The 23,546-nt window shown below is 49.5% G+C and overlaps 1 protein-coding gene across 3 annotated transcripts in view; it reads right to left on the bottom strand.

The window, feature by feature from the left end:
* The window catches only part of LOC146353333 (lysozyme C, milk isozyme-like), a 31,752-nt gene that overhangs the window by 621 nt on the left and 7,585 nt on the right, over positions 1-23,546 (bottom strand). For 2 of the 3 annotated variants that reach the window (XM_084836257.1, XM_084836258.1), the window contains exons 3-5: positions 8,751-8,968; positions 7,343-7,501; positions 2,491-2,569 (exon numbers count right to left, since the gene is read on the bottom strand). In XM_084836257.1, coding sequence (XP_084692383.1) covers positions 2,491-2,569; positions 7,343-7,501; positions 8,751-8,968 — 456 coding nt within the window. The remainder of the gene's footprint in view (positions 1-2,490; positions 2,570-7,342; positions 7,502-8,750; positions 8,969-23,546) is intronic. The other variant, XM_084836256.1, reaches the window with a different exon arrangement.

The raw sequence follows: 23,546 nt of genomic DNA, 5'->3' as shown, positions 1-23,546 counted from the left end.
CTTGCAGTTGACTCTGCGTTACCAGGAGGAGGAAACACACAAGATCCCTGTGTCTCTTTTACGGCTTTTCTACACGAGATGTTTATCATGTGCTTGTTATTCCCCACTCACACTTGTTTACAGGTTGTTCAGATGATGTTGTGACCCGCTCATTTCACTCCTGTGTCTAAAGAGTACTTCCAGCATTTTTTTTTAGAGCAGGGAAAATGCAGCATTTACCTGTGAAAGCGAAAGAAAGTGCAATTTCCTCTTGTGTATTTGTGCTATTCTGCTATACCACAGTGCCACCTAGAGGTTCTGTAGTGGAAAAGCAGGAAAGGAAACACTCCTCATGTAGCGATCTCAATTCTATGTCAAAACCAAAAGTAGATACAGCAGATTAACGGCTGATTAATAACCTCATGTAGAAAAGCTCGTAATGTCTAGTTCTGCTCCTAGGCACCACAGCTTTGGGGAACGGGCAACCAGGGAACTGGGCCTGCAGTGAGGATGGGAATGGCTAGTCCTGGGCAGAGAAAGAGACACCTGAGAGCTGGTGTTTTAGGTGTGTCTAGGAGGCAGCCTCCATCACTCTAGCTTCAGTGCTTGTGTGCTAAGCTGGGGACCATGTGATCTCATGCATAGGACACCTGTATTTGAATGGTTGTACAGACTAGGGAATTTCAGCATGTGCAGCCTGACAAGCTGCGCCTAGCAAAATACCTTCTGCGATACACCAATTAAGTAGGCCAGAGCCCTATCCTCTTTTATGCATTAGGCAGGCTTGCCTGCCAGTGGCAGCGCCCTAATCAGCACGATGAGGGAGCTGCCATTTTAATTTCCCACAGTGCCCTGCAGGGATTCAGTGTTAGAGGATTGTAGGAGATTTAAATAGTGGCTCCCAGGCCCAGCAGTCCAGTGGGGGGAGGGGGCCACAGGACCGGTGTCGGTGTCAGCGGTCAGGCCCTGGCAGCTGCCTAAGCATACCAGCTGTCAGTTCTGGGCCACTGGTTGGCCACTGCTGGAAACAGAATGGACTGCATGGTCCCTGGGTCTGATCTTCCAGGGCTCTTCTTAAATGGAGGCCCAACAAAGGCTGCAGATCCTGGTTGTATTGAGTGCAAGGACACACTATGAAGGCACACACATCCCTGTTCAAAAGCACTACCTGGACACACTGTTATTTAGACACCACTTAGACTTACCCAGGACACAGAACATTGTAGTTTATCATAATATCTTCCTGGTTCTGCTCTCTCTTCAGTTTCTGCTCTGTCTTACACACTCCCACTCTCTCTCTCTCTCTCTCTCTCCCTTTCTCTGCAATTTAATTATCCTTCTTGTGTGTCTGTGACTTGTCTCATCTCTTTGTTGCTACAGAGAGCTCTCTTTGGTCTTGTTATCATTGAGCTATCGCTATAAATTAGGCAGGCGCCAATCCTTCTGGGTTTTCAGCACCTACATAAACATACCTTGTCCAAAAGACCTTCCCAAGTAGGTAATCCTGTCCTCTGTATAAAGACTTGTTTTTGTACATCACTAAGAAATTCCTTTAATGTAAGCGATTCATAAAAAGCATTGAAGAAATAAATAAACTGAGGTGCCACACCCGTGTCTGGGCTGGACCGCTTCAGATCGCAGACTCACCCGACTGCATGCTCTGCCATCCGTGGAGGCTGCTGGCTCCAATGTCAGAGGGGTGGTGAATCCACTCTGGGTTTCAGTCAGAACTCTAAAGGAGCTTCCACACCTTGGATAGCTCCTTTAGAGTTCTGACTGAAACCTGGAACGGATTCAATGCTCCATTAGCATTGGAGCCACCAGCCTTCACTGTCTGCCACACAAACACATTTCTGCACATAGAAAACTAGATGTCAGGGATGTTTGTTTTATATGCAGCGATACTTTTTTTTGTATGGAGGAGCAGTCAAACCTCTGAGCAATCCACATAGTACAGTGCAGAGCTTGATTCACTACTTCAGTAAGACGGAGGCCTCAGATTCCCGTCTCCCTACAGCATAGTGATCCTTTGTCAGTATCCGTGTCTTGTCTCGATTCCCTTAGAAATCTGGATCTCTTTTGCTCCACCAGCCTCTGCAGATACCTTACAGCAGGGCCCTCTCTTTATGGCTGATCTGAATTGCAGAGGGTGATTTCTGATGGAGTGAGATTCCTGGTTCTAGGCAAAGGGACTGGAGGCCATGATGGATTAGAGATCTCCAACTGTGTTATTTGAAATATTGCTTCCACTCAGACACTGATCTGGATGGCAAGGGTTTATTATGAATTCAAGAGGCCCACCAAGGAATCCAGAACACTCATTCATTCCTTTCCACACCATCAAAAACAACGTTGAAAAATGGAATTGTTCATATGCCTACTGCAGATGAGATGAAGATGAGAAGGTGACTAGATGGACAGATATCTATCGGGAAGGATGAATTACACAGGATGGGGTAGGTGGATATAGCAGATCGACAAGGCTACTGAAAGACAAGCTCAACTCCTTACCAGGCATCCAAGCCTTCTGAATCTGCTGCAGCTCTCTTGAGACAGATAATGTCATCAATAATGTCATCAGTCAACAGATCTAGTTGGTACAGAAGAAACAGCAATGTTATTTATTGTCATTAATTCATTATTTTTATTCTATTTTATTTTGTTTTGTTATTATTATCTGTTTGTACTGATCAGTACAATAGTAGGCAGCTATTTCAGCAGAGTGCAAAAGGCTAGATTGCAGGGGGTCAAGAGCAGTATTTTGAAAGAAAGAAATCCAAGAATAAACACTGCGCTCCAGGAGGGTGGAAGCCAGCAGTTAGAGGGTGGGCAAGGGTCAAGGGAAAGTTGTTTGGGAGCATGCCAGAGATGGTGGTGTGTGTGTTTTCACTTAGAGAAAAGGTGAGTAGGGGAGACATGATAGAGATGTACAAAATGATGCATGGTGTAGAGAAAGTGGATACAGAGAAGTTTTTCTTCCTGTCTCATAATACTAGAACTCAATGGGATCATCCCATGAAGCTGACTGGTGGGAGATTCAGGGCAGACAAAAGAAAGGACTTCTTCACAGTGCATAGCTATGGAATTCACTTCCACAAGATGTAGTGATGGCTACTAATTTGGATGGCTTTAAAAGGGGACTGGACAAATTTGTGGTGGATACAGCTATCAATGGCTACTAGTCCTGAAGGCTATGTGCTGCCTCCAGTATCAGAAAGCAGTATGCCTGTGAACACCAGATGTTGGGAACAGGGGCGGGAGGGTGCTGTTGCACTCATGTCCTGCTTGGGGGTTTCCCAGTAGACAGAAGGGGTGTAAGGATTCCCCACCGTCCGTTCCAGTGGGGAATCCATGGGGGGGGAGGCGATCCATTCCTCCCCCCCAGAATCCTCGCAGAGCGGGTCTACTCTGTGAGAATTCCACAGAGCCAAGGGCTGCCCCATTCCACCATCCGCATGCCCCGGATTCCCCTGGTTTTTTTCCGGCTCCCCGAACTTATGTAAATAATTCCGTAAGTACCGCCAAAAAATCCTTTCTGTGTGCCCACCGTCAGTCTCCATAAGCCTATTTATTTTCGTAAAAAGGGAAAAACCCTTCAAAGGGATTCCCCACGTAACTTCTGGTCACCTGACCTGACCTGACCTGACCTCAGCAGACCTGTCCTGTCCTGACCTGACCTCACCGGACCAGACCTGACCTGACCTCACCTCACCTCCACAGACAGTAAATAGAAAAGATAGAGGATTTCCGTGAACTTCGCGACTCAGCCCCAGCGAAAAAAAGCCTATGGAAAATGCCTCATAAAAAGGGTAAAGCCGTCCACGTTCTTCCTCCATTTCCAATATATGGATTTATTTTCATAATTATTTTCATAAAATCTGCCGTTTGGTGGACACACAAAAAAAGGGTCTGCGTGAGCTCCGGTCCGGGTCGACCAGGCCGCTCTGTTCTGAGGAGGATTCCGCAGACCGGATTTGTCAGAATTCAATCCCATTCAAAATTCAGGCAGAATTCTCTTACATCCCTAGTTGGCAGCTGGCTGGCCACTGTGTGAACAGAATGCTGGACTAGATAGACCCGTGGTCTGATCCAGCAGGGCTCTCCTTATGTTCTTATGTGTGAATGAAGTGGGGAAGGTGCATGAACAGAGCAGAACGTTGATCATATGACGAAGGGAGGAAATAACTGTGGGGAAGATGGTAGTCAGGAAGGTCGAGGCTTCTACCCTTAAATGAAATGAAATAAAATAAAATAAAATAAAATAAAATAAGGGGGCACGTGGAGGGCCCAGTGAGGATGGCTCTCTCACCAAGGTTTATGGGGGGAAGGAGTAAATGGTAGAAGGAGGTGGAGGAAAGGTTTGGGGACGAGGGATAGGACGAGAGAGAGATGTAGACGGATTCAGCTTCTATTTTATTATTTTATTATTTATTTATTACATTTATATCCCGCCTTTTTTCCTCTTTGAAGAGCCCAAGGCAGCATATATAATCCTCCTCCTCTCCATTTTAGCCTCACAACAACAACCCTGTGAGGTAGGTTGGGCTGAGAGTCTGTGACTGGCCCAAAGTCACCCAGTGAGCTTCCATGGCCGAGTGGGGACTAGAACCCGGATCTTCTGGCTCCCAGCTCAACACTCTAGCCACTACACCACACTGGCCCCCAATGTATTTTATCACTGAAGGAGGCATGATCCTGGGCAGAAAGGAAGAAAAGGGTGGGAGGTGGGGAGATACAGAAGCTTTTGACATTTAAAGACATTTCCTTACAAGGAATATAGGGATGGGAGCTTAGAGACCCTCCCTGGATGAGAGGGGCAGAGCCAGAAGGAGACCAAGAAAAGAGCTCCAACAAAAACTGTTGGCAGTTCATATATCTTGGGCAATAAAACATTCTATTTCTTCTTCAGTGTGACCCTCGTGTGAACGAACGCCTGACTCAGCCTTTCCTAGCCTGGCACCATCAAGATGTGTTTTGACTGCAACTCCCATCATGCTACCAGGGGCTGCTCGGCATGTACTCCAACACATCTGGAGGGTGTTGGGTTGGGGGGTGACTGCCCTAACTTACTAGAGCAGCAAGCAGGGCCGGACTTAATAAAGCATCAAATACCCTGGAGATGTGTAGTGTTGTGGTAATGATGAAGCCTCTTGCACAGTGCCTGAATGTCACGGGGCGCGTGGGGGGGGGGGTGCGCCTGGCTGTCATTGGCCAAGCTGCTCCAATCCGAAAAGTTACCATCTGCAATTGGCTGAACTACTCAGATCCTAGAGAGGGGTGGGCCAGGAAGGCGGAAGAGCCTCGTGAAAGAGCCTGCAGTGAAAGGAAGCCTGCACAGCAGAGGCACATTCAGCCTATCACAGGAGAGTTGCACCAGGGAGCGATTGAGGGGAATGAGGGGAAGAAGAGGAGGCAGTCAGAAGGAGGAGGCTGAGAAGGGAAGGCAAACTTGGAGAGCGATGGGCCAAACAGGAGAGTCTCTGGCCATGACCAGGAGCAGCAGAGATGAATGAAGAAGGCTGTTCTCGTGTGGACTTGAAATTAAAAGCCAGTTTTTTGGCTACAGGCCACAAGTGATAGTATTCTAGTGTTTCTGTGGCAGGGTTTCCAAAGCCCTCAAAGTACTTTACACCACACATCATCTCGGCAATCTCAGAACAACTGGGTAAGGCAGATTGAATGGATTGCTCCATTAAGGAACATAGGGAGCGGCCTTATCAAGTCAGATTGTTTGACCAGCTAGCCGAGCATTGTCTAATCTGACCAGCAGTAGTTATCCAGGGCCTCGATTCTTTCACACCACCTGGACTTTTTAAACCAGAGATGCTGGTGATCGAACCTGTGGCGGTCTGCATGCAAAGCGTGTGCTCTGCCACTAAGCGGCCCACGGTCCCTCCCTTGAAATCCATACATTCTTTAACTGGATGACAGCCGCTGCACTAGGCTGACTCTCTTGCTGTGCTGATCCCAGCCAAATACCGGAAGATCCACAGCCACCTTATAGGGCCGGGTGGGCAACTTGTGGCCTTCCAGATCAAACCCGGCATCCAAGGTAGGCATGGCTGAGCACCTGCTGAGGACCCACACCCCAGCAAGGGCCCACCGATGGGCCCCCTGAAGTTGTGCCTCCTCTTCACCATTGATACCAGCTTGTTCACCTGCCTCTCGCTCTGGCCTAGACCACGGTGGTGGTGACAAGGAGGAGCAGTAGTTGCCCCAGCCTGCTTACTCCCTGGCTCTCTGCCTGCCAAGCAAGCAAGCGGAACAATGATGAGAAAGACGATGAGGAGGAATAGCAGATGGGGACCATGGTGGTGAGAAGGTGGACTCACTGGGGGTGGGAGCACTGAAGGTGTGAGGCCCAAGGGCCCTTGTCAAGGATAACGGCCTGCTTTCCGCTGTAAGATGGGGTCAGGCTGTCACGTTGGATGTAACCACCTGGAACTCTGTGTAATCTAGAGGCTCCTCGGCCCTTTGCCCAAGGCCAGACGCTGCCCCTGCTAACTAGAAAGCGCCAACAGCTGGAGTCGGGCGGGGGGAGTTCCAGCCTCTCGGAGGCCAGGGCGGTCCACCCAGAGACTGAGCCAGTGATTGGCTGAAGCAAAGTCTGCCCTGGGTTGCCAGGCCTGGGCTTTAAAAGTGGGCTGAGGTCGAGCCATGGCATCTCCCTTCATCTTGGTGGTCCTGTACCTGCAGATGGCTGGGCGCTATCTGGGGAGATCCATGTTTAGGTATGTAAGGACAGGCCAGGTAGATTTATTATTTTGGCTTGGGTGTGCATTCATGAAGCTCTCTGTTTATAGACGAGTGATTTGGCTTTGTACCCTCTTGTGTAACTTGCTACTTCCATTCTTCCCTTTCCCTCTACCCCTTTATTTTGATCTTAATAAACCTTTATCCAATCTTTAGCTGGTGTGATCTCTCTCTGCATAACCTCAGTGCTAATTTCAGTGCCTCTGGGCTTTCAAGGGCAGCTATTGGGTATTTTGCGGAACTGAAAGGCCAGGTTTGGCCAGTCCTATTTTTGGGAAGGGAATCCCAGGATCAGGTCCTGGGCGGTCCTCCCTCACAGGGAGGTTGGGGCCAGTCCCAGCCGGATCCTTTCCTTTCACAGCCTCAAAAGCCTGGAGCTAGCACAGCTCCTGATGGCTTCGCCTACAACTCCCATCATCCTTCATAGCCGGCTATGCTGGCTAGGGCTGATGGGAGTTGTAGGCCAAAACATCTGGAGGGATAAAAGTTGCCCATCCCTGTTCTAAGGAATGGAAGACCATGACAGAATTGTACATCAATTGTACATTGCTGGATTTCCCAGACCTCATAGCCCAGGTCCTTGCCCCTGCCTTCTGCCAGGAACCCTTACCACGGCAAGATATGCTGCACAGGTTCTTTGACTGGCTCTGATGGTCAGCACACCAGGAGCGGCTGTTGAGCTGGAAGATGCCATATTCGGAGCTGCCATCTGAGTCCAGCGTCACAGTGGCCGTGTTGAAGTTACTCGCAAAATACGTCAAGCAGATCCCTAAGGGGAGAGAGTGATCCACAGATTAACCGCATGTGCTGAAGTCGAATTCAGAAAGAAGCTGGTGGGAAAGATCACTCAGTCAGAGATCAGATTTGTCTTGCAGAAATCATTCGTGTACTCGCCTCTCCTTTCTTGTATCTGCTGCTCCGCAGGCAAAAATATTAGTGATACGTTTTGAATCCAGTTTGCCCAAGGCCAGTTCCTAAAGTGGTGTTGGGCTTTTGCAGTTGGCAATCTGGACAGTTGGCTCTGTGTGCGTGCGTTGTGTGTGTTTGTGTGTGTGCATCTGTGTCTATTGAGTAGTACAAGGGCGGAATCATGATAGATTAAGAAGGGTTTGGAGAAGGGCCTGGGGATTAGTGGGATGTCTTGTACACATTCACAACAAAACAAGAGCAAGTCTTGTGGCACCTTAAAGACGAATGCATTTATTTTGGCATAAGCTTCCATGGACACTGTCCACTTCATCTGATGCATCTGATGCAACTGGTATCCAGAGGTGTACTGCCTCTGATGCTGGAGGTAGCATACAGCCAAATAAGGACTAGGAGCCATTGACAGACTTATCTCTCATGGATTTATCTGATTCCCTTGTAAAGTCATCTAACTTAATAGCTGTCCCCACATCTTGTGGCAGCGACAAAAGGAAGTGCATAGTCAACCTATAGAATTCGCTGCCATAGCTTAACTAGGTGCTGCGTGAAGAACTTCTTTTTGTCTGTCCTGAATCTCCCACCAATCCACTTCATTGGATGACCCCAGGTTCTAGTGATGAGAGAGGGAGCTGGAGGGCTGAGAGAGAGAGCGTGCAGCTTCTCTAAGGCCACTCAATGAGTTCATGGGAGAGGCAGGATTCGAACTGGAGACTCTCTGATTCACTGCTCACTCTCAGCCAGTATGCTGCTGCACCAGCTGCCTCATCTATAACCTGCATGCAACCTGCATGTACAACCTGAGGGGGTTCCACTCTTCAAGGCAGCCTTAAAAGAATTTTAAATAAATAAAAATAAATTTTAAAAAATGCATGAAAAGCCTTTTCTGCAGCCAGGCACAGCACATGACAGTAGCTGGAAGACTGGCTGCTTGGGGTCCACTTTAATTTCTGCCCACGCACCCCAAGTCTTCTACAAGTCTTTCCTGCCCCTCATATGAGGCCGGTCCTGCTAGTTCCAGTGAAGCACAATGGCTTTGTTCCTTCCTGCCAAATGCAATAAGTCAGTTAGACATCCCTGTGTGGCCTACTCACAGTTAGCCAAGCTGTAGCCCTCATGCCCATCCATCCCCCATCGTTTCAGTAGTGATGCCAGCTCACACCGACTGAAGGTCTTGCCACGGACTTTCACCACAAGGCAGGCCACCACAGGTATCAACAGTGGAAGGGCCTTCATCTCTCCACGGTGGCTTGGTCCTGCTATTCCTGGTGCTAAGCAGGAGGGAGAGGGGGCCCTTTCAAGCCAACAAGGTCTGCAAAGAGAAAAGAAACACTGAGAGGCTGGCCAGTGGAGGAGGAGACTACATTTTGTTCTAGAGAGTTATTAAGTGCAGAAGGGAGACCTGATGTGCGGGGTAGTGCTGCATCAGGGCCAGCCTACCATGAGGCACCCTGACGTGCCAGGCGCTGCTGCATCAGGGCCGGCCATACCATGAGGCACCCTGACATGCAGGGTGGTGAAGCATCAGGGCCGGCCCTACCATGAGGCAGAGTGAGGCAGTTGCCTCAGGCAGCAGATGCTGGCATGGCAGGACAGGGAGAGGCGGTAAGATGTTGGCAGATAGAGCTGTGTATTCCATGTGGTTTGCCCTGCACCCCCTAAGCTAAACCTTCTGGCATTGGGTGCAGTGGAGGACCTCCTGTCACCAGTATTGAAGTAAGTTTCAACAGCCAGCCCAGTTGGCTTGTGTGTATGGAATCCGGGGCAGTGAGGGGGTGGTGCCAACTTGTACTTTGCCTCAGGCAGCAAAACGACTTGTGGCAGCCCCGTGGTGCATCTGGCGGGAGAACAAAGTGTATCACTATGCTGCCACCACTGATCAGTGAGTGACTCAGCAGGGGAAAGGGCAGTTTGCACACTGGTGTACCACAGCACAAAGATTGGGAATGACCAACTATGCAGGTCTGAGGTTTCAGTTCTCCACTTAAGTTTCATTTCTTCAGGTTTGAAGTAGTACTTTCGGTTTTGAGGGAGGAGGGTATATAAAGAGAGTGAGGGAGCCAGTAAGAGCAGAGTCAGCCAGAGCCTGAAGTGAGAGCAGAGTCTGAAGGGTGAGCAAGAAGAAGCCACCTAGAAAAGTCTAAGGACAGCTAGGGTAGAGGAACTTGCATTGTGCAACTTTTATTTTCTTTTAATGCCTTTTGTATCACTCAGCTCTATTATGTAAATACCTTTAGTTGTGATTTACTAGCTTTAAAATTACCAGTAACCTGTTGTGGTTAAACCCTGTGTCTAGAGTGTCAGTCACTCCGTGTCTACAGTTTAAACCCCATTTTACTGGGAAGGGGAAGTTTAAAAGAAGGAAGGTGGGACTATTAAGGCGGCAAGAGATCCTTACACAGTTGCTCAGGGGATCCAGGTCATAAGGGGAACCTTGACACTAACCCTAACACACTTTGCCTCAGGTGGATGAAGTCAAAATAAATTTCAACTGCCAGTAGGCAAGACTCAGACCTCAGTTTTTTCTTCAGGGATGCAGAGGCCAGAGCACCAGAAACCATATGGTGGTGACTGAGAGAGTGAGGTGCCTACCTTTCCCCTTGCGTCCACCTGAACCTCTCCAGGGCCACACCAAAGTTCTTACTCAGCTCAGCAAGATGCACCAGCCAACACATCCCAGCCCAGAGGTGGCAGTTCAGCTGGCTTCTAGAACCTCAGCTCTGAGGTCGCCCTGTGATGTCATAGCCTGTGGCCACCATTGGAGACTCAGGACCTGTCTCTCAGGGCTGGGCCAAGACATTTTGCTGTCTGAAGCTGAGCACCAAATACCCGCCCCCACTACCACCACCACCACACCCATGCCAGGGCCGTATTGAGACATCAGTTACTGCTTTCATCTGTCCCCCTAAATTCTACCACCTGAAGCAGGCTGCTTCACCTTGCTGCATAGCAGGGCCAGCCTTGAAGCCTGCAATCCCGTTCTCACCTTCATACTCTCTTGCAGAGTGAAAGCATGGATGGGGGAGCTGGATTGTGACTCCTGCCTTCTGCCCTGAGCTCTGCGCATCTGTTGGCCCCCACCCTCAGCCTCCACATGTTCAGTAGAAGGAGGAGGGGCATTTGGTTGAACTGCACTGCAGTGGTTCCGCTCCTACTTGGATGGCCGACTCCAGAAGGTGGTGCTGGGAGATTATTGCTCTGTGCCATGGGGGTCCACAGGGCTCTATTTTATCTCCTATGCTGTTTAACATCTACATGAAGCCGCTGGGGGAGGTTATCCGGAGGTGTGGGCTGAGGTGCCATCAATATGCGGATGACACCCAGCTCTACTTCTCTTTCTCATCAAACCCAGGTGAGGCAGTGGCTGTTCTGAATCCGGGCCTGGGCACGGTAATGGACTGGATGAGGGCCAATAAACTGAAACTCAATCCAGACAAGACGGAGGTACTGTTACTGGGTGGTTCGTCTGCCCGGCTAGGTGATATTCAACCTGTTCTGGAGGGGGTTGCACTCCCCCTAAAGGATCAGGTTCGTAGTTTGGGGGTGCTCTTGGATCCAGAACTGTCACTTGAGGCACAGGTGAACTCAGTGGCATGGAGCACTTTTTATCAGCTTAGGCTGGTATACCAACTACGCCCTTATCTGGACAGAGATAGCCTAGCTACAGTTATCCATGCTCTGATAACTTCTCGTCTGGATTACTGCAATGCATTACACCTAGGGCTGCCTTTGAAAACAGTCCGGAAACTTCAGCTGGTCCAAAATAGGGCAGCAAGATTGTTAACAGGGACTGGCCAGCGACCTCATATTACACCAGTACTTTTTCAGCTGCACTGGCTGCCAGTCCATTTCCGGGCCCGATTCAAAGTGCTGGTGTTAACATTTAAAGCCCTTAACGGCTTGGGGCCAGGGTACCTGAAGGATCGCCTCCTCCCATATGTACCTGCCCGGACCTTAAGATCATCGTCAGCAGCCCTCCTCCGTGAGCCCCTGCCAAAGGAAGTGAGGCGGGTGGCTACTAGGAGGAGGGCTTTTTCTGCTGTGGCACCCCGGCTCTGGAATGAGCTCCCTAGTGAGGTTCGCCTGGCACCTACATTGTATTCCTTTTGGCGCCAGGTAAAGATCTTTTTATTTTCCCAGGCATTTTAGCATTTTAGCTTGCTAAACTTTTAGCTTTGCTGTTTTAAATCTGTATTTTAAACTCCTGCACTGCTGCTAGGTTTTATTGCGGTTGTATTGTTATATTGTGGTTTTAATGTTCTATATATTTTAAATTGTTTTATTGTGTGCTGTTTGGTTTTAATTTTTGTGAACCGCCCAGAGAGCTTCGGCTATTGGGTGGTATAGAAATGAAATAAACAAACAAACAAACATGTGTAGAGGATGTTTTCATTTTCCACTGAATGTAATGAGTCAGGAGCAGGGCAGAGATCATGCAGGGGTCAGAAGTAGAGATGTGAAGGCCTGGGGTAAAAAACCAGAAAACATGGGGGAAATGGAAAAATGGGGGTGGGGGATAGCCCTGTTTTTTCCCCAGGGATCTTTTTTTTTTTTAATGGGGGTGGTGGTGACTGATTTCACCACATTTTTTCCTGTTTGTTTTCCAAGCCTTTACACCTCCACTCAGGAGTGGAGCCAGGGAACACAATCTCACTCCTCACATGTTTTCAGTCTATGCATAAAAATGAAAGTGAGAATACGCATGATGTGTTCCACTTATTGCACAGAGACTGTGCACAAGCCTGCTGGAAAGCCCCCATGCACTAAATATTGGTAAAATGTGGACCCCAGGTCTGGTTGGCTCCCGCTCCCCCCTGCCTGAACTTTTCAAACCCACCCAGAAAATTATACAGTCACTTTGAATTATTATTATTATTATTATTATTAACATTTATATGCCACCTTATTTGTTTAAAAGCCATCAAGGCGGTGAACAATAATTTGAAACAATAAGGCCAAGTAACAGGGGCTGATGGTTTGCATTTCAGCCTGTGATGGCTGGGTCCATTGAAGACATTCAAATAATTTGGGGGCTCAAACCATATGAATGTCAGGGTGGAAACTGAGCTGATAGAACCCCAGAGCAGTTCTGATTCTGAGGAGGATCAGCAATCCGTGGGAGAGTAGCCAGCTCATCCCTCACAGGCACAGCAGCTGGCAGAGAGTCCTGCTGCCGGCATTCCTGAGATAGATAGTGACCCTGGCAGTGAGAGAGTGCGGGAGGGGGGCTTGCTAGACGCTCAACACAGACGCAGGGAGTGACGAGCGATGGAGGGCGCGGAAAGGAGGCGTAGCGCCCATTTGGCGCACAAGCAATGGCCGTGTCCCGTGGACCCAAGGGAAAGAGGGAGGATCTCTCCCTAGCCCATAAGTTCAGGGTCTTCAAGTGATTCTCTTTCAAACGGGGATCAACTGCCTACTCAGAGCATAGGACACTCTGCTGTTCCTTGCTTAGTCGCTGGTGATTAGCATCAGAAAGATTCATTAAGCTGTAAAAGGATTAAAGCCTTGAAAAGAATCCTTTCGTCTGTGTCTTGAGTTGGCTATTGGAGTCTACTGAAAGAGGCCACTAGGGCGCTCCTGACAATGATATACTGGGCCTGTTCACACATCACAACAGCCCACCATAGGTTAATTTACCCACAGGGTTGTTCATGTTGTGCCAGGCCCCCACGGGCATCCGGCTTGCAGCAGCTTGTCGTGTTGTGTGAACCAGTGGGCAGGGGTTGTTGGAGGCTTAGACAGCCCTCAGCCCTAAAACAAGCCATGGGTTATCTGAGAGTTGTCAACATGAATGAAATCCCACATATGTGGCAGAACTGTGATTGAGATGAATTGCTAAGGAGACAGTAGCAGCAACAGAAGATTGGATTAGGGAAGGAATAAAAATGGATAAGGAATGCAAGTTTTAGTAGAAGTCATGCTCAAAGGGAGCAGATGGACAAAGCAATAACACGCTACTATCTCAATTTAGATGCAGCAAACATGGACGTCATTTAGGGTAGTAAGAGAAACGACACCACCCCCATGCGTTTCCAGCTACATCTGATTATTCCTTTGGAATACCTGTATTTCTGGCGAACTCACTGGTAGTCTATGCAGAGTGGCTTATGTCAGGGGTGCAGAATTTCATGCCAGGGGTTCAAATCTGGGCCACCTGAGGGCGCAATCTGGCCCTCTGGGGTTACCCAAATGGCCAAACTCCCTTTCCCCTGGCCACCAATCACTTCCTGGTTTCCCAGATTTTGTGCAGTTTTTTCCCCTATTCTAAAAGGTTGAATTGCCTCCCCTAAGGCAGTAAGAGCTTAAAGCTGAACTATGCTGGTATTTTAGGCATTTTAGGTCCTGCCCGTTTTGCCATCGGCCCCACCCACCACTGGAATGTGGGCCATGAGAGCTTCTCCAACATGGAATTTGGCTGAAAGAGGTTCAACAACCCTGGCTTCTGTACTAGCTATGCATGCCAAAGGCACGAGCCCCTTTGCTTTAAGAAGGGTAGCATATGGTGCCATCCTATGCACATTTGCTCAGAGGTAAGCCCCCCTCCCCGGGCTCTTGAACCCAATGGTGTCATTCTGCTAGCGCAAAGCTTCTCCTGCTTGTGGAAACCCTGTTTTTATCCTGTGAAAGTGTCAGATCCAATACTTTGATTCTGCTTGTGCGAGCAGGTAAGGCGAGGAAAGATTTTGCCTGGAACCCTGGACAGATGCTGCCAGTCAGGGCGCATGCAGTCCGGAGCTAGATGGACCCAGGGCCTGACTCAGGATAAGGCAGCTTCCAACGTCCCCAGTGAAGGCTGGCGTCTCTGAATCCAGTGGAGCTGTGAATCCATTCTGGGTTTCAGCCAGAACTCAAAGGAGCCGAGCAACGTGCTGAACCTATTTTGGTGATAGGGTTCAGCACCTTAGATTGCTCCTTTAGGGTTCTGGCTGGGTCTGACTGAAATCCAGAAGGGACGCAAGGCCCTACCAAAATCGGAGCCACCAGCCTCCGCTGGATGCTCCTGTTTAAAGCAAGCTGTTGCACAAGGCATTGCGTGGGCTGTTCTGCAAACCGTTGCACAGCTCTTTACGACTGCATCAGACTAGGTGTTGCTTCCACTGGTCGTGCTGGTTTGGGGTTACAGCCAATGTTCAGCCAGCACAAACATGGCAAGAGTTGGAGTTGTTCTGCCTGTGAGCGGTTGCACAACCACTATCAGAACTAGCACAACTAGCACGAACAACACCCAGCCTAATGGAGTTATGATGGATTCTGCAACACCACGTGAAATGCCTCATGCAGCAGTGTGCACAGCAACTTGTGCAATGCATTGCTCAGCGCCTTGCACAAAGCTTGTACAGCAGCTTGCTCAAACAGAACGAAAGCCTTGGATTTGACACTCGTGCAGGATAAAAACAGGGTTTCTGCAAGCGAAAGACGCTGTGCGCTAGTGGAATGACACCATGGGATACAACTCTGTGTTTGCAGGGCTTACTCCCAGGTTAGTGTGCACAGGATTGCAGAGTGTATGACCAGCATTCATAACATTGCTAGTTATTATCAGTTATACAAATATGTTGTTGTTGTTCAGTCGTTCAGTCGTGTCTGACTCTTCGTGACCCCATGGACCATAGCACGCCAGGCCTTCCTGTCCTGCGCTCTCTCCCGGAGCGTGCTCAAGTTCATATTCATTGCATTATACAAATATAACCACAGCTAATGTTCTTAAAATACAACTGCCTGTAATCTTGAGTATGTCCAAGAGTGGGTGTTTAAGATGCCCCTATTGGCCGTCTTCCCACACATTGTAGCTTTATTCAGACATTCAATGGGGTGCAAATAACACACTTGGGGGCAAGGGAGCACCCCATGGGCGTTCCCTACAGGCATTCTAATGAACCCGCCTCAGTCAGGGGACAAACCTGGCACGGCAATGCCACTGCCACTCACCCCATTATTTATCTATTTAGAATGTATTTAGGTAGTTAGTTTGCACAATAACATATGCAGTGCATTACATTTCTAATCTGCCCAATAACTGATGTTCTCTGGGCAGATTACAGCCAGTCAAAAAACTAAAATGCCATTTTAAAATGCAGTTAAAAATATAAAATGCAATACAAATATTTAAAAGAATACATTACAATATTACACAAAACAATAAATGGCATAGGAGTCGTCAAAACAGCCATAATAACCTAGAATGAGTCCTCTAAAACGCCTGGGAGAAAAGAAAGGACTTTGCCTGGCGCCGAAAAGATAACACCATAGGTGCCAGGAAAACCTCTTTGGGGAGTTTATTCTATAAGTGGGGTGCGACCACTGATAAGGCCCTCTCTCTTGAAGCCACCTGCCTAGCTTCCATGGGGGGGGGGAGACTTGGAGGAGGGCCTCTGAAGATGATCTAAGGGTCTGAGTGGGTACACGCAGGAGGAGATGTGCCGTTAGATACTCTAGTTCCAAGCCCCATGGATCCCTTGTACCCTAATGAACACCTGAAAAGCACCACACACACTAAAATCTTCTCCCCTTCTTCTGAAAGCTAAATTGACACCACAGCTGCACCCTTAGTAGCTAGAGTAAAGGGCATCTACTCCCAGGATCGGAGGCAGTATGTCTCTGTATGCCAGTTGCTGGGGAACACAAGCGGGAGGGAGCTATTGTACTCATGTTCTACTTGTGGGCTTCCCACAGGCAGCTGGTTGGCCACTGTGTGAACAGGATGCTGGACTAGATGGGCCCTTGGTCTGATCCAGCAGGGCTCTTATATTCATATGAGGTTAGCAATCAAGACTCTTGGGTTCTTCTCCTGGCTGCAAGACTGGACCAGAGGAGCCTTTCCATTAGACTGACTCATTGAATCAACACTGTGGTCAACACTTAACTATGATCTGTAAGAGCTTATTGACATATCGTGCAATGGGGGGCGGGGTAGAGATGATTCTTGGCTGCCATCCGCCATCTCCCACCCCCGAATATACCTCATTCCATGTCCTGAGGGCACAACCTCCCTTCTACACATACCCTTCCCAATTAATAATAAAGAGGAAGACTGCCCACCGGGACCCAAAGGAGTTCTTAGCAATCACAGGGGCCTAATCGCATTAGCCACAATCGAAGAGCAGTCAGGGCAGCAGCCCAGTCAGTGCACAGTTTCAGGACCCTCTGGTCATCTTCGAATCGTTTCCCAGAAGGAAGCCACACAGGCTGCAAAAAGAAGCATCACACCAGGATATAAGCAGCACCCTGCTGGTTCAGACCATCTCATCATCTAGTCCAGCATGATGTTTCCACAATGGCCATCCAGATGCCTCTGGGAAGCTCCCTAGCAGGGCAAGAAGGCAATGGCCTGCCCCTGCTGCTTGTTCCCACCATCTGCGAGGTAGTTTGCTGTTGAGCATGGAGGTTCCATTGAACTATCATAGCTAACACCCATTCTATCCTCCATGGATTTTGTTATCCTTTTTAAGGGCATCTAAGCAACCACATCTCGGGGAAGTGGCAGTGAACTCTGTTCTGTAAGGTAATTATGCATTGTGTGAGGATGTTCTTCCCTCTTGTCGATCCCAAGCCAACTGCCCATCAGTTTCACTGGATGAAGCCCTGAGTTCTAGTATTTAACTACTGCACAGTATAGAAATGTAATAAATAAATAAATATTATAAAAGCAGGAGGAAAATGTCCCTGTCTCCATTCTTTCCTTTGCAACAGGATTCCTGGATCGCTACAAGGGAGAAATCATATCTAGAAGGGTTAAAGCAGACATGCAGAACCTCCAGCCCAGGGGCCAAATCTGGCCTTCCTAGGGTCCCCTTCCAGCTCTCTGAAGTTTCATGGGTGGTCCCGCCCCTTCCCCTGACCTTCCCCTTCCCCTTCCCCTGACCAATTTCTTTCCCCATTCTAAAGGGTTGAAAGGCCCCTCCTAAAGCTTAGCTACTGGCAGTAAGAGCTTTAAGCTAAGGTATGCTCTTTGGGGGTACTTTTGGCCTTGCCTGTTTTGCCTTTGACCCCACCCACCACTGGAATGTGACCCATGAGAGCTTCTCCAAACCTAAGTTCAGCCTTGAGGCTGAAAGAGATCCCGCACCCCTGAGCGAGAGCCAGTGAAGGTTAGAACTCTTTTATTGTCTGGGCTACATGCACTGCACACCTCTCCTGCAGCCACCTATGCCATGGTCGGGCTAGTAACAATGGATGAATCTGTCCATTTCAGGTTTGGTCAGTTTCTTGTTTCAGCAGTTTCTCTATTGGCCCCCCAAAAGCCAGCACAAAAATGTGTGTGCATTTTCGTGTGCATGATCCCCTATATACATACTTTTGTACGTACTTTTCCTAGTGCACCTAGTCGGTGCACTTCGTGCATGCAACCTTCCCCCTATGCAATGGGCTTTTATGTGCGCATTACCCTAATATATGCACTTTCCCTTAATATACATACGTATATTCGTACACAGTTTTTGAGTTGCAAACTGCATCACAAAATTCCAAAAAGTGCAGATTTCAGTGTGCAAGCATGCTCCAGTTCGGGTAGAGGGTTGGAAGGTTCAAACTGGGTACATTTCTATAAAATTGGGACCAAAACAAATTTCTCCTTCATTCCTCCAGGCCATGCATGACGCTAGCATGGCACGGAGCAGCCACCAGAACGCCAGCACTTTTGTTCTCCGTTGCATCATTTCCTGTTTTTAAAAAGGGCATCGATGGACAGCCAACATGGCATTGCACAGCACAGACCTAGCCTAAGACCATACCAGGTGACAAAATGCTTACGTTCTTTCCACCACCAGCAAGGTAGTGGCGAGCTGGAATAACGGGCTAGCTGCAAAATCCCACCACCACTTGCCAGACCTGTTTGCTGCCTGCTTGCCTCTTTCTACTTCTGGATTTGCTCTTAATCGTCATCATTTGTAGGACAAAGTCAAGAGGGAAAACTCTGCAGGATGACAAGCAGTGGGCCCCTGTTAGGTCAGCACAGGGGCGGGAGGGGGTGGGGACACATCTGCTGTGGATCCGAGTGTTGAGACACTTCGGGCGAGCTGCAGAGGTTGCGAGTCAACCCCAAGGGGAAGTGGCAACAGGTCAAGAGTTTGACAAGGGCCTCTCTCTAGGCCGGTTGGTTCCTGCTCTTTGAGGGATTTGCCTTGACAATAGAGAGCCATGATTGCTGGAACCTTATCCTGGGAGACAAGGCCCAGGGCTGCCACCCACAGAGGGCCTCCGGAGCACTATCAGGCAAACTCTCAAAGCAATTGGCATGCCTCAGGAACTCAATGCTCACATACCGATCCCAGAAAAGGACAAAACCGTAAGAAGCACACACTCGCAGGAACACACACCCAAGAGGGGATGGTGGCAAACTAAAACACCTGCACACCAGAGCCACCTTCGCATGCATGTATGTGATGCAGCAACTTCACCACGTATACATGGAGCATCTGCACATGTCGATAACCTGTGTAAAGGACAGAAATATTTCGACGTAGTTTTGCCACACTCATTCACGTGCCAGGCTGAACATAGTCCTTGGTCTTGCCTAGCCCCCTTCCCCTGACTTGAACCTCTCCACCTCCCTCTCTCCCTCCTGCCGGAGATCTCCAACATGGGAGCTCTGTGCTCTAGGCCAGGAGGTGGGAGGTGACTGGTAAAGCCGCGCCCACACGCACGCGCGCGCACACACACACACATACACACCCAAGAGAAAACTCGTTGACGTCAGAACTGGCTTAAAAGTTTGGGGGGCAGCGCAGCAGGGATCCAGAGAGATGGAGAGCGGACGAGCAGGCAAGAGGAAGGAATCGGGGTTCACTGACACCTATCCAGAGACAGTCAGCTCCACAGCTGGTAAGTTGGAGAGCTTTTATCTACAGACACCAGAGTCACTGGGCGGGCATCTAGACCAGGAAAGAACATGCCAGCACACCAGGGCTTCCTGGGCTGAGAATGCTGGAGCCGACCCATCCGTGATCCATTCGCCCAGCTCTGAGAGGGACATGGAGGCTAGCAGTTAGCAGTCTGTTAAGTCAGCCTTCCCCAGACTGGCACCCTGCAGACATGTTGGACTACAACTTGGGGATGATGGGAGTTATTGTCCAATACATCTGAGGGGGCCAGGGTGGAATGATGGGAGTTGTTGTCCAACACATTTGGAGGGTGCCATATTGGAAATGGTGGGAGTTGTAGTACAATGTATCTGGAGGGTGTTGGGTTGGGAGTGATGAGGGTTGTAGTCCAACACATCTGGACGGCACCAGGTTGGGGCTGTTTTAAAGCTTTCAGGAAGCACTTGGAAGATTTTCTTTTGAGAGCTGGTTTTTAACAACCAAGGTTAAAACAGGTATGCAAGTGTTTTTGGTTTCTATATTTTGTTGCTCTATTAAATTGGACACACTGTTGTCGTCATCTTCTTCTTCCAATTGTTGTTTAACCACCTTGAGCTTTGGGGAGAAGCCAGATAGACAGACAGGCAGGCAGGCAGGCAGGCAGGCAGGCAGGCAGGCAGTGGGTGGCCTGTTATGGTTGGGAACACCATTTTGCACATTTTTCCCCTAGGCGCAAAAAGTAAGTTTGGGGGGCATAGCTAATAGACAGACAGACAGACAGATAAATAGATAGATAGATTCCAGGGCTGTTTATCTCTCTGTGAGATGCGGATGCCCAGCAAGCCCAGTGCTGACTCTCTGGCAGTCCTGCAGCTGCAATTCCAAGAAACCAGCAGCAGATGGTGCCACTTAGGTTTGTCAAGAGGTCGGACTCAGACAGCCCTGTGAGTGGGGGGGGAGCAAGTGGCAACCTCTCCGGGGCCAGGTCTGCATCTCCTTGGTTTGCTGTAAGGGCCTTGCTTCCCCCAGCTCTGAGAGAGCAGCAGGGCTGCCGAATCCAGGAGTCAGGACGCCTGGGCTCCGTGCTTAGCTCTGACCTTGTTCAGTGTGATTTTGGTCGGGAGCTCCTTTAAGAAGGGAAACTTTGCCACAGTCTTGACAAAAGCAGGGAAGGGGGAAATCATTTTCCACCTGAGGGCGCCTAAGGAGCCAAAGGACACTGCTGAGAAGTGAGAGATTGAAACAGGCCAGGGGGACCCGTAATCGCCTGGGGCAGGTTCTCCCCAAACACAGGATGCACACACATTAATGAGAAAGCTGTTTGGCTCCAGTCCTGGGGGCTCGAGTTCCTCCACAGTGGGGTCCCAAATTAATTAGTGTTTCAGGTGAGTCCATTGTGCTCCCCTCGCTCTCACGATCTCAGGTTCTCCCAGACAGCGGGGGCCGGCGCATCATGTTCCCCATGGTTAATCCTAGGGATTGTCGGAGGGAATTGGCAGTTGTGGTGGGGAATACTGTTACCATCATGATGCTTCACTATCGGTAGGGCAGAAAAGGTTCACAATACCTGATGCTACCAACAGCTGCTTTTTCAAAAGCAAAAATATTGAAAATCTTCACAGAAGAGGCAGCACCTTTCCGACGAAGGGACAGTGACGGCACAGATTTTGCAAACCAGTGAGGTAGGCAGGCTGCTGCTCTTCAGATGTTTTGGACTACAACTCCCACCAACCCCAGCCACCATGGCCAATGGTCAGGGATGATGGCAGCTGTTGTCCAAAACATCTGGAGGGTGCCAGGTTGGGGAAGGCTGCCCGCGAAGGTTCCAAGAAGTATGTTGGCAGGCAACCGCTAGGATCAGAAAACTAGGGTTGGCTCAAGCTATTTTGCTTCTCTTGGGCACAAATTCATTCTGCCGGAGGCCCAGACAGTGTATGTGAAGGCAGGGAAGAGGACCCATCAAATGTGTTCCTTCTTTCAATGGTTTTCCAAATTACAACTCCTTTCACCTGCTCTCTAAGGTCCAAACTACAGGTGGCATGCAAACACATGTAATGGAACTCCTTCTGGCCTTCATCTTTTTTTCTTCTTTTTCTAAAGGAAAAGTAGCTTTAGGAGGGATGATTTGACAGCGAGTAGCGGTAGGGGGCAAGGGTGCTGCTATTCTCTTTCCTCCACCTGCTGCATCTCTGCTCCATATACATGCACTGCTACTTCCCCCTCCCCTTTGCAGGGTTCCCTAGTCCACATTTAGCTCCCAAAGAAGCATTTGGAACCCTTGAGTGTAGAGGGGGCAATGACTTTGGCGCAATTTATTTATCTTCCCTTTATTTTATTTATTATTATTACATTTATATCCCACCTTTTTTCCTTTTGTAAGGAACCCAAGATGGCTTACACTGTTCTCCTCCTCTCCATTTTATCCTCACAACAACCCCTGAGGTAGGTTAGGCTGAGAATCAGTGACTGACTGGCCCAAAGTCACTCAGTGAACTTCACGTTCAAGTGGGGACTAGAACCCAGGTCTCCCGTGTCCAACACTCTAACCACTACACCACACCAATTCGAAGCAGAAAAACAGGCAATGGGGAAAGGATTAAGTGTCCCATTCCTCCCTGCCCACCCATACCACGCCTCTGCTCACAGTTGCCTTCTCCCATGGCTGCTTTTCTTTTCTTTTTTGTTTTTAAAAACAGCCATTAGGGTAATGTTACATGTATTTGTGTGCCATATGTAGCAAGACCTTAAGGGTGCAATCCTATGCATGTTTTGACAGAAAAAATTCCTACAACTCCCAGCATTCCCCAGACAGGGGGAATGCTGGGAGTTGTAGGGCTTTTTTCTGTCAAAACATGCATAGGATTGCACCCTAACAAAACAAGGAGAAGAGGCTATGCCTAGATCATGGGAGGGTGGGATATAGTCTACCACACGGACCCTCTTGTCCCACGGGCTGGGGCTGCAATTCTGCACAGGGATGTCCCGGAATATACTGAGGACCACAGCTGGCTCCAGGTTTGAGAGGGCTCTGAGAAAAGTGCCTTCTGGGTAGGCCCCTTCTTACGTCAATGGCCTCTCCCAAGTTTACCTGGCAGTGGCAGCAATGGCACTCCGAGGGTGGCTGGGAGCTGTCATTTTAATTTCCCACAATACCTCAGACTGCCAAACACACTGCCACTCCAGAGCATTGGGGGAATCAAAATGGAGGCTCACTGCCCTCTGCTGAAGGCCCAGGGCAGGTGTCAGTGCTGGTGGGCCCTGCTGGGACATTGGGACCCCAGCAACTGCCCTGGAATGCCACGTGTTGATGTGGGGCCTGCTGAGGAGCCAAGAGAACAGCTCTGCTCTTGGCTCCTCAGGTTGCTGTGTTTTAGCCCTTCCTGTGGCCCAAAAATGGGAGTCAGGCCTGACAGCAGCACCCAGCATGGTGGGATAAATGCCAGGAGCCTGGAAGGGCTCACCACTTCTGCCGGGCTGCTGAGGCCGCCATCGCAGCTGACGTCGTTTGGCTGGGTGGTGGCTGTTCTGACCAGAGCTCAGCATACGTGTAGTGGCCCCCATATGCACGTTGGGGAGGGGCTAGTGTCATAAACAGCATGGCGCCAGCTACCACACGCACACCGAGCAGTCCTAGAGCTCCCCTCGGTGCAGTTGCAGCTGGGCCACCTTTCAGATCCCTGCTGGGCAGCCAGGGTGGCCAGGCAGTAGCACCAAGTGGAACTCCCGGCTGGTGTCACTCTGTTAAGGATACTGCCCCCCAACATACACACACTGGAGTCTGGAGGATAGGCTGGTGTCATTACCAGGGCAGTGCTGGCCAGTACATGTGAGCTGAGCGAGCCCACCGAAGCCCCTCCCTGTTAACCGGTAAGTAGGTGGGATTCTGCTGGGGAGACCATTGTGAGCACCTTGCCCAGGGACATCCCCCATCCTTAAATCTGGAGACGGACCTGATGGAAGTGGTCCATGAGAGGCTTCCAGTGCTGTGAAAACAGTGTGGGAAGCAGCAGACCCGTTGGATTAGTTTGCAGGCTGTCAGATTTTATAAGGAATAAAGAAACAAACAAATGCAAATGGCCACTCCACGTG

This window comes from Heloderma suspectum, chromosome 2 (assembly GCF_057233095.1).
Source record: "Heloderma suspectum isolate Gila_16-S chromosome 2, 16-S_ref, whole genome shotgun sequence".
NCBI lineage: Eukaryota > Metazoa > Chordata > Lepidosauria > Squamata > Helodermatidae > Heloderma > Heloderma suspectum.
This window is presented reverse-complemented; position numbering and strand designations above follow the sequence as displayed.